This window comes from Salmo trutta, chromosome 22, assembly GCF_901001165.1.
Source record: "Salmo trutta chromosome 22, fSalTru1.1, whole genome shotgun sequence".
In the NCBI taxonomy this organism is placed as follows: domain Eukaryota; kingdom Metazoa; phylum Chordata; class Actinopteri; order Salmoniformes; family Salmonidae; genus Salmo; species Salmo trutta.
Window position 1 is genome coordinate 8,051,877 of NC_042978.1, and position 16,342 is coordinate 8,068,218.

The window sequence follows — 16,342 nt, forward strand, 5'->3', positions numbered from 1 at the left end:
CGTCGGCTGCAAGCCAGGCCTAATCGCCCAAGATCAGTGCCCGACTTCACTAACACTCTTGAGGCTGAATGGAAGCAAGTCCCAGCAGCAATGTTCCAAGTGCAAATCCTTCCCAGAAGACTGGAAGCTGCTATTACAGCAAAGGGGGACCAACTCCATATTAATGCCCATGATTTTGGAATGAGATGTTCGACAAGCAGGTGTCCACATACTTTTGGTCATGTAGTGTATCACAATGGCTCATCTTGTGGTATGAAAAGTTATTATTTCCCATACCAAACATGTTTGATTTGATTCACATAATATGCTGTCTGGTAAGAAAGTGTTGAAAGGGGAAAATAATATCATTTAAGTATTTCTCATAAAGAGCAAGTAATGAGGCTCTGCAGAAAGAACTAGAATGACTATTTGGGGCCTGCAGGGGGAGACAATATCCAGTGATTGGGCATTTTGAGAGGGTTACGAAAGGTGATATGAGGTACTCCAGGGATCCTTCGAACTCTCACAGAAAATGGTTTAGGTAAAAAAAAATAAAAAAAAATAAGAAAAATGTGAGTGCCATTTAAAATTGCCAAAATGGGGTATGGTAATATCTAGAGTGTGGCCTAATAATCTAACAGTTACAACAGTACTATAACACCTCTAAAACTGAACAGTAGTTAGTTACACTGTGCCCTGTGTGTTTACTAGTATAGACTACACCTCAAACAGTTCATCCAGATAGGATTTATACGTTTTCTTGTGAAGTCGCCTAGCCTAAAGATTTAGGCTGATTGTTGCTATGATAGAACTGTTATTCGTGCAGTGCCATAGCGCAATTCATAAACGTAGCAACTTTACAATTGTGTCTTAATGACACGGCAAATATAATAACAACTCAGTGAGATGTTATGACCATTAACTTCATTGCAGAGGGGGAGGAGTTAGTGTGTGTGTGTGTGTGTGTGTGTGTGTGTGTGAGGGGGGTCATTACAGAAAATGTGTCCCTGACTGAAGTAGTGAATTTTCCGCCCCACCGCCGCCCGTAACATCTACCAAAGGACGCGTTTAATGGGACTCAAACCTTCATTTTCAACTCTTTACGTGACTGTCAACATTCTATCTGGACTCCGCAAGCCGCCCATGGTAATTGTATTATATGACTGAGGATTTTGCACAAACTGCAAGCTAGTGCGCGTTAGTAGTGTCCCACCAAAGATAACGACAAAGATGGATGTGCACTTTTCCATGAGTAGTTTCTTGTCCATTGTCCTCCAAGCGCTCTTGTCTTCTTCACGTGGTTCGTTGGAGCCCTACGACCTTTTATACAACAATGCCGTCGACGCCTTTTACAGAAGTGACTATAAGGATGTTGTGCGGTACATGGAGGGCGCGCTCAGCAGCTACGCAGAGGTCCGCCAGACTAAAGTCCGATGTCGACTGAGGTGCCAGGACCAGCACCCGTTTGATTCTGTTACCATGGACCTGCAGTTCTTTGACGTGGTTCTCCGAAGATCAAATTGTCAAAACGAGTGCGTTGAAGAGAAGGTTGGCACCCAGTCCATGCACAAAGTCAGCGAGGATGTCAACCAGGATTTCCAGAGACGAATCCCGTACAACTATCTTCAGTTGGCGTATCAGAAGGTAAGATGCTTTTTTTTTAAGTATGTCTGACAATCAACGTTTGATAGGAAAGTTCTGGATATGAGTCACCCACCTGTATCAGGCTACCGCGTATCATTCGGTGACCTGCCTACTAAGTCTACTGCAATAAAGTCGTGCGCAGCTGGATTTCCACAGCTGTTGCTGCTGCCGAGCAACGTGAAGCCGTCGGTGTTGCTGTTTCTGGGGCGACGCAAGAAAATACAAAACGTTACATAAGTCTCTGATGTAGCCTACCTACTCTATCAGTTTTCCAAAAATAATTTTTTGGGGGACTCGATTGAAACTTTGTTTCCGTTTTTCCAGGCGTGTTTTCTTTCCCAGTCCTGTTATTAGCTCTATTTATAGCCCTAACACAAAGGGCTATTGTAGGCAGTGATAAGCAGCTTTTGTCGTTCTATTTCTGTGCGTTTTAGTTCTGCGATATGTTGTGTGTCTATTGCAATATAGAGCTGTGTGAAAAGGAAGCAATCTCCCGAGTTGTGTGCGCAGGTTCGAGGCTGAGGAGGGGGGATGAATTTCCATCACTCACGTGAAGTGTGGTCACAAAACTTTCTATCTTTATAATTTAACGCGAACACGACGTGATCACACACGGTACATCAATACCAGTGACATGCGGTGAAGTCTGATGCCGCGCTCAAAACAACTGGGAACTCGGGAATCTCTGACTTCAGTGCGTTCAAGACAACTGGTAACTCCAAAAAATGAAATAAACGAGCTATGACTGAGAACATTCGGTTTGAAAGGTCATCTAACCCGGAATTGCAAAATCGGAAACTCTGGCACCTTTCTAGAACTCCGACTTTCTGACTTGAAGATCACCGACGTCATGATTTGACCTCGTCATTTTCCAAGTTCCCAGTTGTCTTGAAACCACCGTGGAGGTCAGTCCTTCCGACGACACCACTGAGATTGAAATGATCATGCTATTTTCTGGCCCTTCCTTTGAAGTATGTCCTTAAACTCAGGTCTCGGTCTTCCATCCCTTATCACCCCGTTACGCTAGAAAATCACACGTTTAAAACGGTTTCAGATGTAATATGTTAGCCACCCTGATAGGTTTACTTTTAGCTCGCAGTAAAACGGGTGTACAGCCAAAAGGCAGATTGCGTGTGACGTCCGTTGGTAGGTGAGAACACTGCCTTTCCCATAACTTTTTTTCACGCCAATACCCATGCGCATTTATTATTTGAGCGCAATGAAAATGAATGGGACATATTGGGCGTTTTAGTGGATCACTTTGTCAAGTCACCGCCTTTCGAAATGAGTTGCATTATAGGGATACAAATGTTCGACTAGGGCCTACATGTCACATGAACTTTACAACAACCATGTGATCAAAGGTCATGAAGTTTAAACTGCAGTCGACTGCAATTTCCTACAGTCGCTCCTCACCATCTGCAACTTGTAGCCGTCACTTGCATTGCCAACCAATCATTAATGTTTTTGTTTGACCCACGCGAACTTGACTGAAACAGGAAGCAACTTTGCCTCGATGCTATGTAGTGTACAAAAGTATTATTGATTTAAAAAAAAATGTATTGATGTATATTTCATGAGTTATTTTTCAATAATTATCACAGGGTAGGCAGGCCGCATGTCACTGAACACTCTACACACATCGCAGGCTATGGAATTTGACTATTTAGTATTAGCCCCTCTACCAGTCTCCGCCTGCACTCATTCATAAAGTTTTCCAGACATGACTTTGCCATTGAAGCGAAACAGGTACACACATCTGTGCACTTGTTTTCCGTTTTAGAGAATTTTATGCATTTTTACAGCCTGATGGTTTGCTGTGCCATGCCAACTGCTGGCAGCAACTGCTGAAGTCTGTTTTTGCTTCGGTTACCAGTTACTAGTTGATTTCCAGCCCATCCCACAGAATCTAATGGTACCTGATTGCAGGGTGCTTCTCAAACCCAGATCTGCAGCACTTTGTATGACATTGGACTGTCTAAAAACACGTGCATAAGCCAAACAACATCACAGAGCTGGTGAATGATTGTGATCTCCCCCGTAATTAAGCACCAACAACATCGAATACAGCATCTTGTGGTCAGTTGATTGTGAAATAATGCAGAAATACCCACAAGTAAACAGAATCATCATCACTGCCCCAAATTGTCTCGAATAGCTTAGGCCCTATAGCCGACATTGACACTGAGATCAACTCTTTCCTCGGAGCTCTTAGATTTTACTGTGCTGCTGGCAGATGGGTGTGGGAACAATGAGAATGTCTATTTGAATTGTAGAAGAAATATCCTTTTCTTTTTTATAGACTCAAGTGCCCAGTTAATCGTTCCCATACCCTATTGGCAGTAATCGGGGCGACCCGACCAAATTAACATAGAATTCTGAGTTATAGATCTATCATTCCCATTGAAAGCAAGTCTAAGAAGCAGTATATCTTTTCTATATGCTCTGTTTCTATGTTTCCCATTATTTCTTTTAATTTTTGCAGCTTAAAACTGCTGGAAATACAATATTTTTGGTTATTGAAATATATTTCACGGCCTCCCTAGTGGCTCAGCGGTCTACGGCACTGCATTACAGTGCTTGAGGTGTCAGTGCATACCCAGGTTCGATTCCAGGCTGTGTCATGACCTGGAGTCCCATAGGGCCCAGCGTCGTCTGGGTTAGGGGAGAGTTTGGCCCGGGGGGCTCTCTACTTGGCTCATCGTGCTCTAGTGACTCCTTGTGGCAGGCAGGGTGCCTGCAGGTTGACTTCAGTTGTCAGTTGAATGGTGTTTCCACCGACACATTGGTGCAGCTGGCTTCTGGGTTAAGCAGGCGCATGTTAAGAAGCGCGGTTAGATGGGTCATGTTTCGGAGGACGCATGACTCGACCTTCGCCGAGCCCGTTGGGGAGTTGCAGCGATTAGATCGCAATTGGATATCACGAAATTGTGGAGAAAAGGGGGAGCTAAAAAAGAATACATTTATATATATATTTCACAGCGGTTTAGGTGGTATAATGGTTTAGCTAATGGCAAAGTGATTTCTGCATGTTGAAGCTTTAAGGTCTATAATAATAGGGGTTAATTTAGGGCATGTAATTCACAATTGCATGTGTTTGGCTTTAGAGGGACAATTCTGTAGTTTCTTCCTAATTAATGCACGCATTGAGACATCCAAGTCTCATTAATCCTTTACACGAACTAAATGTGTAATTGAGATGCTATCAGAAGCCCCTGATGTCCCTGAACTTTGAACTCAGGATGGGCATTGCGGCTCATCAAAGAGCCTAGTGGACACCTGGCTACACTTCCCCAACTGCCTACAGACGTATTCGTCTGCCGCTGTGTGAGTCATGGGGGATCCAATGCCAACTCGCTGACACAGGTCCCCCGTTTTAGAAGTGGTGGGGAAGTCACTGTCTACAGGCAAAGGTGGTTCAGGTTCCCTCTTTTTGGATTGGCCCAATGCTTTATAGACTGGGGGTGCTGCAGCCCATAAAATAACAATGTACAAGTCTAGACATTTGGGACAGACACATCCTCTTAGGCAAGACCTTGGCCCAGCCCTATAAATATTACTCATCTGTGCTGCAAAGGGGAAATGATTTTACCACCATCTGCACAACAGAGTATGGTGGCATTATATTATGATATTTTCAGACAGAATAATAAGCAAAAGAAAAAGGCGTTAACTAATACCGCCGTGGCTGTTTAATAGATTTCCTCCTCCGTGTCTCTGCATGTCTCCCAGCATGTTGATGTCTTTATGAACTGACTAACATGGCAGCACATCAAGGCCTAGAGGTCCTGTGTTGACCTCACAACAGGTAGAGGGGGAGAGCTGAGGCATTCCTATTGGTTGGCTTAATACGACTATATTAGTAAGAGCAGGCTCTGTGAATGTGTGTCGGTGTGCATCGAGGTGGGGGCGCGTACTGGTGATTGTGAAAATAAACAACATTCCTCCACTATTTAACATTCCACCTCTGGACCCAGCCTCTGGCATAATGACCCCTTTCGGCCTGGCAGAGGGGCCCATAGACACCAACACAGACACTAACTGTTCTGCCCTATTAAGGCTGGTACGTGTGTCCCCAATTCGCCCGTCATTTAGTTGGGCAAAATGTTTTTCTCCTTTTGTGGCCTGTTTGCTTTGCTAAAAGGAGAGACACGCTACGCTTGTGCATGAGGTAAAGGGAGACTCTTGTATGGCCCGTGGGCCTGACCCAGGTAGACTGCAGTAGTACCTGGTGGTTGGCCAGAGCTGGCTCCACAGCCTAAAGCCACAGCAGGATCAAAGGCCCTCAGCAGCCCCTGGACTCCCAGGACCTGGTCTCACTGGCCCCAGGGCTTGATGCTATTCCAGTTTTTTTTCTGGATCAAAAAGGGTCTTAGGTGGTGGGCATGGCAATGGGTCGGAACAGCTGAATTTAAGAGAACATTTCAGAGGTCCTGTCATGCCAAATAGTGTCCCCCTCTACGTCACCATGGGATTCGATAAACTATTAGCGTCCGTTGCTATATCAACAGCGTGATGACCTAATGATTCCAATTTTGGAGATCATTATAGCCTAAATGACGTTCTTTTCATCATCGCTATGCAAACAAGGCTGGTTTCCAGGGCAATTTCGGTGTTTAAACAAGCTTTGTTTAGCTAATAAAATTAAAACATTAATTTGAACTACTTTTGGGTACCTTGTTAACATTACAACATGAAATCCATGTCTTAAACGTTGCTACGTTTCTGAAATGTTAAAGAAAACGTGTGATCTGCTCGACACATTAAAGTTACTTACCTTACAGATCAGGAAGACATGCTAATTTCCACTCCATTCATATGAAAATCCATTTGATTCCTACACTGCCTTGTCTGGCTGTCATGTTTTTACTTTAACCTGCCCTTCCCATATCTCCGCTGAAACAAAATCATTTCAGTAGTCCTGTTATGATAAAAAAAACAAATATCTCTCTCGCATAGCTCATTAGTACACCCTGGTGGTTGAATATATATATATATCTATTGTAGGTCCTAGGATACAACAATGAATAATGCCAATAAAGCCCCTTGAATTGAATTGAATTGAATAATGTGGAATCTATAAATACCATCAAAGGATACCTTACAATAATGAACACCTTGTGAAACAGCTGTGAAAACCAACCTGCCAATATTTAAGATTTGAATACATAAACTTTGATTGTTTTTGGTACAATTGTGCCGTTCATTTATTTTCACCGATATTTTTTTTTGCGCACTCACATGGCGATCATAGACTAAAATACTGAATTCTGGTGTTTGGAATATAGAGGAGGTGGTTGCGAGGTTCTACATGTCACTTGTTCTCAACAGGCAGCCGGTCTCAGAAGGGGGACGTGAAGAGGGAGACTGCAAAGTCCAGGCACTGCAGCTCTCTTTATTCTGAGTGTTTGCAGTGCTAGTGTGTTTAGTTCATCTGTGTATCTCACATATTATGAGCCCAGTATGATGGAGCAAGAAAACCTTCTTAGCAGATAATGACAACAACAGTAGCTGTAGAGGATGTAATGAAAAGTTGGAGGGTGGTTGGGAATGGAGGACATCAGGTGGATCCACGTCTGAGTGTTGGGCAGAACCCCGAGGTCCTGGAGAACAGGAGCAGAGTTAGTAGTTTAAGTTTACAAAGAAAGCGTTTCAATCCCGAAAATTTGACTGTCGCACTGTTTGAAAAAAATGCTTAGGATTTCAATGGCAGAACAATCCCTGTAATCAAATCAAATCAAATTTTCAAATCAAATTTATTTATATAGCCCTTCGTATATCAGCTGAAATCTCAAAGTGCTGTACAGAAACCCAGCCTAAAACCCCAAACAGCAAGCAATGCATGTGAAAGAAGCACGGTGGCTAGGAAAAACTCCCTAGGAAAAACTCCCTAGAAAGGCCAAAAACCTAGGAAGAAACCTAGAGAGGAACCAGGCTATGAGGGGTGGCCAGTCCTCTTCTGGCTGTGCCGGGTGGATATTATAACAGAACATGGTCAAGATGTTAAAATGTTCATAAATGACCAGCATGGTCAAATAATAATAATCAGAGTAGTTGTCGAGGGTGCAACAAGCACGTCCGGTGAACAGGTCAGGGTTCCGTAGCCGCAGGCAGAACAGTTGAAACTGGAGCAGCAGCATGGCCAGGTGGACTGGGGACAGCAAGGAGTCATCATGCCAGGTAGTCCCGAGGCATGGTCCTAGGGCTCAGGTCCTCCAAGAGAAAGAAAGAAAGAGAGAAGGAGAGAATTAGAGAGAGCATATTTAAATTCACACAGGACACCGGATAAGACAAGAGAATACTCCAGATGTAACAGACTGACCCTAGCCCCCCGACACATAAACTACTGCAGCATAAATACTGGAGGCTGAGACAGGAGGGATCAGAAGACACTGTAATCGCCAACCCATCTGAGGGAGGGCCACTGGTCGACCATTCTGAGGGGAGTTTGAACTGCTGTGAACCAGAGATCCTAACCACAGTGCAGTAAGGCCCTGTCGGACCCGTTTGTAATGGAAGAGAAATGTAATTAAATAACAACAGGGTTGCCTCTCTTTAAATACTTATTTCCCTTGTTGTGAAGTTTGTTTGTGGCTAGATTAGTTACTGCTAAAGTATTTACCATGTATTGCCAATTAACTGAAACATATTTGAAGAGACAAAGGAACAATTCAATTTGATCACTTGAACAGCTGTATTTTTTGGGGATACGACTGGGGCCAGAAGTTAAATATGGCTTTGACTAGGGCCATAAGGCACAGCGGTTTGATTTATAATGAATTAATTTATTACTTGACATATGAGGATAATCTGCCTTCACAAATTCCGTCTGTCCACCATATGACACATTGGACTGCACGTCGCTCTGTATCACATTGTGGGCGAACTGATTTCCCATTGTTGCTTTGTTTTGGAAACTTTCCCCCTTCTCCCAGCGTGATTTTATGAATCCTGCTGTTCTTGTTCCCTGCTCTCTCTGTCCGGAATGCCTCGTATATTACAAGTCTATCTCAAGACTCTACATCAGCGTTTCCCAAACTCGGTCCTCTGGACCCCAAGGGGTGCACGTTTTGGTTTTTGCCCTAACACCACACAGCTGATTCAAATGATCAAAGCTTGATGATTTGTTGATTATTTGAATCAGCTGTGTAGTGCTAGGGCCAAAACCAAAACGTGCACCCCCTGGGGTCCTGAGAACTGAGTTTGGGAAACCCTGCCACATCATGAGGACTCTAGGTCTTGTGTTTTCCACTGTGTATAACTTGATGATTTGATATCCACTCAGCAGGCTACTTGTTGTTGTTCAGCTCCAACTGTCTCCAGCGTAGATCTCCTCTTAGATTATGACTTGGACCGGGCTTCTGTTTAACTGAAAATCCCTGCCTTGATCAGAGTGGATCTGTGTAAGGGAGTTTAGGTATGGAGGGATAGGGGAGGTTCGTGACCCTAACCGATTACAAGGACTCCTTTTACACTACGCAACCGTGTATTGATCATCTGTCTCATTCAAAGCGCTGTCATCACGCTGATACAGTTAGCTAACCAGCCAACAAGGGCAGGAGAAGGAGGAGATGTCTGTTTCTAGGAATGCTGGAGTTTGAAGCTGGGGGTTTTTTTCGAGTGGAAAAAGGTTCTCGCTCTCCGTGACGTTTCTATTACTCATAATACTCCAGCACAGTATGTGTCTGGCATGGGGGGGGGGGCGTAGATCCTGTTATTGTCGTCTGTTACTGATAGTGGAGGATTGAAGAGCTGAGGCGAAGGAAGGGGTCGAGGGGATGAATATTATTTACACCAAACAGAAATCCAGAGTCAGGGTGACTCCAGGATAGAAAGCAAATATGTCCTCGATTGTTTTCCTCTGGAACCTTTCAATAAGGGATATTACTCACTGATGAAGGATAGGACCTAGGATAAAGGATAGAGGCTTAGGATAGAGACAGGGAATATGGTGAGAGGCCCAGAACAAAACCTTCTCCGTCTTCCTGTGTTTTGAGGGCCAGCTCTAGCCTACTGATTAAGGACCTGGAGAGATAGATGTCATGTGGAACAGTGATGCAAGGCTCGCACAATTCTGATAACTTTCCTAAAATTCCCAGGTTTTAAGTAATCCAGGTTGGAGACATGGGAATTTAGGGAAAGTTGCCGGAGTTCTGTCACTCTATGCAAGGCTAAAGACAGGGCTTTCTTGCCAAGTCTTTCTGGAAAGGGTTTCACCTCGGAGAGAGCTGTTCTTTTAGTGTTGTTTCTCATCTCTTTGCGACCATTCTTCATTTGTACACGATTGACATGTTTTAGAAAAGTTTCTCAACGTACTCTGCCGTTTTGCTTTCGTGAAACCTTTCGCAGTGTCGATAAAACTCTCCTTACGGTGCACCTTCGTTTCTGCTCATGTGCCAATCCTGAATCCTCCCCTGGTTGACTCTGAAGCATGCTATAACTAACTTCCTGCACTCTGCCCACGGTGAGCGTGGCTGGGCCTAGACAGAGTGGCACTCGGCTCTGCCAAAGACCTTCTGCATGACTACCTCTGAGCGGATAACAGCACAGCAGGAATGTGGGTGAACTTTCTCTAATGGACTGTACTGTATTACTGCATTACACTAATGCTGTCTACCTTGTTAACGATCAGAAGGCTAGGGGAAAGGAGGGAGGAGGCTGAGAACGGCTTCCTAGAAGACTGCAGTGTTTGCAAGGGGAGATGAGGCTGCGGACTCTGGAGAGCGAAGAAAGAGAAAGACCTGGCCAGGAAGTGACATTGTCAAGTGTTGACACAGTGTAAAGCCGTAATCAATCGACAGAGAGAAATTGCCCGTGCTCCTGTTTCTGAATCAGTTTGAGCGCAGGGCTCAGGGGTTGGCATTGACTGTGTACTGTGTACTGTGTACTGTGTGAGTATGGGGTATGAATTATCATGTGGCCTGTGAGGGGATGAACCCTTGGGTGTCTCCTTGGGAAGGATCCTGCCTGTGGAAAAAGGGGTAGTGTCTTGCCAGGCCCAGAATCTGTTAAGCTTGATTAATGACTATGTGCTGCTGAAGGTTTGGATCAGCAAACTTGTGGGACCCTCCACCTTCTCAGTTTTGAATGATCTGCTTTTGTCCCCTGTCAGTATAGCAGAATGCCTGGCTCTTTTGAATGACCAGAGGAAAAACCATGATAGTGTGGGTGTGTGGTGTGCACATGCAAGCATGTTGTCTGTGTATGTTTATCTATGTGGGTCTATGTGCATGTCCACACAAAAAAACAGGAAAGTGAAACTTTGACAGCTTTGAGGATGAACTGCTGTCAGGTGTGTGAGGCCAGAGAGAACATCCATAGAGACCAAAGGGACATTTGTCTATGAACTGACAATTTTCTGCAAATCCCACAGAGCTATGCTATGGGCCTAGAGGGAGAGATCTGTGTTGGGGTTGGGGAGGAGGGGGATGATGATGAGGGGAAAGACAAACGGCGGTGAACTTATTCCTGGGTCTTCCTGGGTGTGTCGCACCGTCCAGTCTTTCACAGTGGGGAGAAATGGGAAGGGGGTAATGTACACTAAGGGCAGGACAGAATTGGTCACCACAGGTTTGGTTTTTTGACTGAGGTGATATTGTCCGCAGTCAGCCACTGGCTGGTGATGTGTTCTTATTTTCTTGAATGGTTCTCTGTCTTAAGAAAGAGTCAGTTTTAGCATGGACAAAGTCCTTGTTTTAGAAGTTTCCACATGGAAAGGGACATTTTCCTCAGGTACTTTTTCCACCCTACGCTGTTAATGTTTACACGGTGTGTTCAGTAAAGACATGAAAACGTATAATTGTTTGTGTGTTATTAGCTTAAGCAGACTGTGTTTGTCTAGTGTTGTGACTTAGATGAAGATCAGATCAAATTTAATGACCAATTTATGCAGAAATCCAGGTAATTCCAAAGGGTTCACATACTTTTTCTTGCCACTGTATGTCGGCCAATACCGTAACTCATTCTGCCTGACCATGTGCTATACATTCATCTAGGCTCTCATATTGCTTCCCTGGAAGTTCTGAAGAGCTGGGCCTTTATTTATAACTGTTGCATAAATGTAGCACTAAATATATGCGTGTGCCACTCCTGAAAAGACTGCGCACACACAAAACTATTGAGATTTATAAACTTACCGCACACCATACATACACATGTTTCCCATTACATATCTGAGCGCGAACTTGAACGTTGTGAAAATGAAGTGCAACTTCCGGCACAGAACACTGAGGCTGAATCCGCTTTAAGTTACAGTTTTAACAGTGGCCATGTAGGCTACTGTGGCTACTTGATCATAATGTAGGTCTACCAGAGTGTCCTACCATCAAAAACAATGGAGAAAAATGCATCCCATAACCTTTTAACATGAAAATAGCTGTTCTATCATTCAGCCTACTGTAGCAGAAAATGTGTGGTGTTCAATGTAGACCTACATTCCATGAGACTTTTGGGGGAAAAAAAACATGCAGGGCTTGACATTAACCTGTTTATCCACTTGTCCCTCAGACAAGGAGGTGACTGAACATGTTGTGTTGTTTGATGCAAGAAACCACTTTACAATATCAAATGAATTACTATTCCCATACCATTATTACAGAGAATCAGACAAATTATACTACCCTCTGCCTATTGGCTACTTAGCTTATTCAGGACTGTCTCAAAATATAACACTGCCCCTTTAAGACATAAAATTTTTTTCTTTACCTGACTCGCTTTTCAAAGATGGCTAGAAATTAGGGCTGTCCCCCGCCTAAAAAAAAATGTGTAGAACGAGAATCGTCCTGTACTTTCGATCAATCGATTGGTCGAAATGTTGAAACTTGTTTTTCCATATATAGACAGACAACCTATGTGTTTGAAAAAAATCTACTTCATATGCACTGAGCTTGTCTGATGCTTTAAGCACACTGTTTGATTAAATAATGAAGACACACAAATCACTCAAGAAAGAGCCAAATGGTCACACTGTTTTAAAAAAAAACAACAGCGAGTGCTTGTGTGACTGGTGCAAGTTGTCTCATTCTCCTTCCTACTGCAGCTAAAAGGCACCACAGCACAGCAAGTGTTTATTGAGCTGTCCGTGCTGAAGCTGTGACATCATTTCAGCCATTTTAGTTTCTTACTTGTTTCTGACTGAAAAGTTCTGTTACCGAAATCCCTTATATGTTAAGGAAAAACATTCCCTCTTCCCTCAACCCTTTCTCTCTTTACGTGAAACATGTAAGCATCGCATGCATTTGACCAATAGGGCCTAATCTGTAGCCTATCATAATGACATCAATAAATTGGTTATAACAAACTCCGAAAACATCAACACGTGACAGCAAAATGGATGCAGAGAACGTGAAAAAGTAACTCAAAACAGGCAGATGTTTACTGGTTGTTCAGGAGGGAAAGGGGAAGTCAGATCTGTGGAAGACATTTGATGTAGTTATGGAAACTACTGGAGATTTTAAAAATGTGATTACAATATTTCTGACCGTTTTGAACAGTGTAAGCAACACTAAATTAATAAGTGTACCAGAGAGTCTGTTTTAACAAAATAAAAAAAGATATAAAAATATATAAAGCCTTATTTACAGCAGACTAAACACAGTGGCATGCAGTAGGAAGCTCTCATCCATTTATATGCGGATGATACAGTCTTATACTCAGCTGGCCCCTCCCCGGATTTTGTGTTTAACGCTCTACAACAAAGCTTTCTTAGTCCAATAAGCTTTCTCTGCCTTTAACCTTGTACTGAACACCTCCAAAACAAAGGTCATGCGGTTTGGTGAGAAGAATGCCCCTCTCCCCACCACTGTGATTACTACCTCTGAGGGTTTAGAGTTTGAAGTAGTCACATCATACATCACATCATCATTTTGGGGCAGCAGGAAACCTAGTGGTTAGAGCATTGGGCCAGTAACCGAAAGGTTGCTGGATTGAAACCCCAAGCTGACAATGTAAACATCTGTCGTTCTGCCCCTGAACAAGGCAGTTAACCCACCTTTCCCCGGTAGGCCGTCATTGTAAATAAGAATTTGTTCTTAACTGACTTGCCTAGTTAAATAAAGGTGCAATTAAAAAAATGTATACACTATCCTTCTGTCAGCACATTTCAAAGCTGCAGGCTAAGGTTAAATCTAGACTTGGTTTCTTCTATCGAAATTGCTCCTCTTTCACCCCAGCTGCCAAACTAACCCTGATTCAGATGACCATCCTACCCATGCTAGATTACGGAGACATAATTTATAGATCGGCAGGTAAGGGTTCTCTCGAGCGGCTAGATGTTCTTTACCATTCGCCCATCAGATTTGCCACCAATGCTCCTTATTGGACACATCACTGCACTCTATACTCCTCTGTCAACCCGTCATCTCTGTATACCCGTCGCAAGACCCACTGGTTGATGCTTATTTATAAAACCCTCTTAGGCCTCACTCTCCCTTATCTGAGATACCTACAGCAGCCCTCATCCTCCACATACAACAACCGTTCTGCCAGTCACATTCTGTTAAAGGTCCTCAAAGCACACACATCCCTGGGTTGCTCCTCTTTTCAGTTCGCTGCAGCTAGCGACTGGAACGAGCTGCAAAAAACACTCAGTTGTGGCTGCTTCGCGTGATGTATTGTTGTCTCTACCTTCTTGCCCTTTGTGCTGTCTGCAACCAATAATTTTTGTACCATGTTTTGTGGCTGCTACCATGTTGTGCTGCTGCCATGCTGTGTTGCTACCATGTAGTTGTCATGACTAAACAGGATGCTTTCTTAGACCTACAGCTCGATGGTGGTTATACAAGACTACTATACTAAGCCTACTAATGATAACGACATTACTTATTATAATGATAACGACATTACTTATTATAATGATAACGACATGACTTATTATTATAATTATGATCATTATTACAATAGTAATAATAACAATAAGAAGGAAATCAAGGAAAAGGAGGGTACAGGAGTGAGAACTGCATGCATATTATGTGTGACAAACAGGTGATGTTAGATTACAATGTTATTTTTCCCTGTTTGGAGCAGTGTAAACAACACTAAATGAATTATAAGTAATGCCAGTCTGTTCTAACTGGGCCAAAAATAAAGCCTTTATTACAGCATAGCAAAGATTCAAACAGCCGAATCTGTGAAATTGCTTTATCCAACATTTTGCCGTTGCATGAGGCTTTGTGCTCGCGGAATCAGTAGACTATTAAACAAACACTCAAACAGGAAACAGATGCAGGATCGGTCTTATTTCTGTAGATATGTATGGATGATTTATAAAGCCATACACATTTAACAGTTAGGGTATTGATTATAGACCTAATTAAGTTGGGGTTTCCTTTCTCCTCAATTTTCTTAGACAATTAGGCTCAGGCAAGGGCTGTTTCCTCATCTCTGCTGCTGCTCCCTCTGCCGCATTCTTCTCAATCCCAATATGCTGGTTGACTTTGCTATTATGCACATAGCAACATAGGGCAAGGTGCCAATTCTACGGTGCACTGAAGATTATGTTTCAGAACCGCGGACAGCGACCGTATCCAACGCGGCAGAAAGCACATGTTATAAAATAATATCAGATTTATTAGTGTTGCACCATTATTTTTGCATAATATAACCATATACAATTTCAGTATCACATCTCTTACAGGGATGCACTGTGCCATCCGCGTGGCATCCGAAATTGATAATTCCACTGAGACAGGCGCGAATTGTCCAGTCGGCTAAATGGGTTCAGCCCTACTAGAAATGCATACATTTTGTGATCTTGTAGGAAGCAACCACTCCCCCATTTGTTGACTATAAATGAACTCTAACTGGGCTAATAACTCACTAACTAGCAAAGAATATGAACAAATGTGCACACGTGGTACATGCAGCTCTCGCTTTGATCTCAAAACAAGCGCATCTACTCACGACCGCTCATGCTGTAAACACAGTCCAGTTCAAAGTGAACGGCACAGATCCGTATATGGCAATGGCTATTTGCATATAGGCCTACTGCAGCTCTAACCGGTTATGGCACACTGGTCTGTGTAGAGTACGGGCCTGAGTCCTGCCTGTCAATGCAACAGAATCCAACTCCAATGCGCTCTGCCTACAAGAAAATCTCTTGCACAGTTAGTTTTGCATGCTAAGTCTTGCATAGTTCGTTTTGTTTCGGTATGTTACATTGAAAGTGGCTAATATTGCCAAGCACAATTCCCAGAGTAGAGCGAAACCTTGATAATGTTAACTAAAGGGGAAAACTCTAGAATGTTGAGTGAAGTTCAATCTCGTGCTTCTCTGCATAGGCTGAAATTTCTTCCGCGTGGCAGTCCGAGGGGCGCGCGACCGCGCGCATCTTAGAGGGAACATTGCTGACAATAACACCCTTATTTGCTGTATACTTTGGAAGTATTGGAATTAGGCCAAGACAGTATAAGGAAATAGCAATGTATGGCGAACTTCTTTTGCATTGACATTTGCTGTATCTGACCGTGTCTGAAAGACAAAAACAATTGCACATTGTTGTGGACCTGTAAAAAGATAGTTTGAATTCAATAATGTTTTGCATTTACTTTTTCACTAAGCGAAATATACTGCACTCCCCACTGTCTACTCTGATTTTTTTGTTTAATTAGCCTACAGTAGGCCTAGTTACAGTAGCCTACATACTTCAATGCAAAAGATCTACTGTCTGTTCACTTGGGGAATTCTGCTGTATGTTATAAACCGCATTCCCTTTCGGATGCAA

At 43.2% G+C, this 16,342-nt stretch overlaps 1 protein-coding gene across 2 annotated transcripts in view; it reads left to right on the forward strand.

Annotated features, from left to right (window-relative positions):
* The first annotated feature begins 940 nt into the window (after window positions 1–940).
* The window catches only part of LOC115157986 (prolyl 3-hydroxylase 2), an 88,106-nt gene continuing 72,704 nt past the window's right edge, over window positions 941–16,342 (forward strand). For both annotated transcript variants that reach the window (XR_003868596.1, XM_029706407.1), the window contains exon 1: window positions 941–1,623. Coding sequence is in view for 1 of the 2 variants with exons in the window: in XM_029706407.1 (XP_029562267.1) it covers window positions 1,210–1,623 (414 nt within the window). In the remaining variant the exon portion in view is untranslated. The remainder of the gene's footprint in view (window positions 1,624–16,342) is intronic.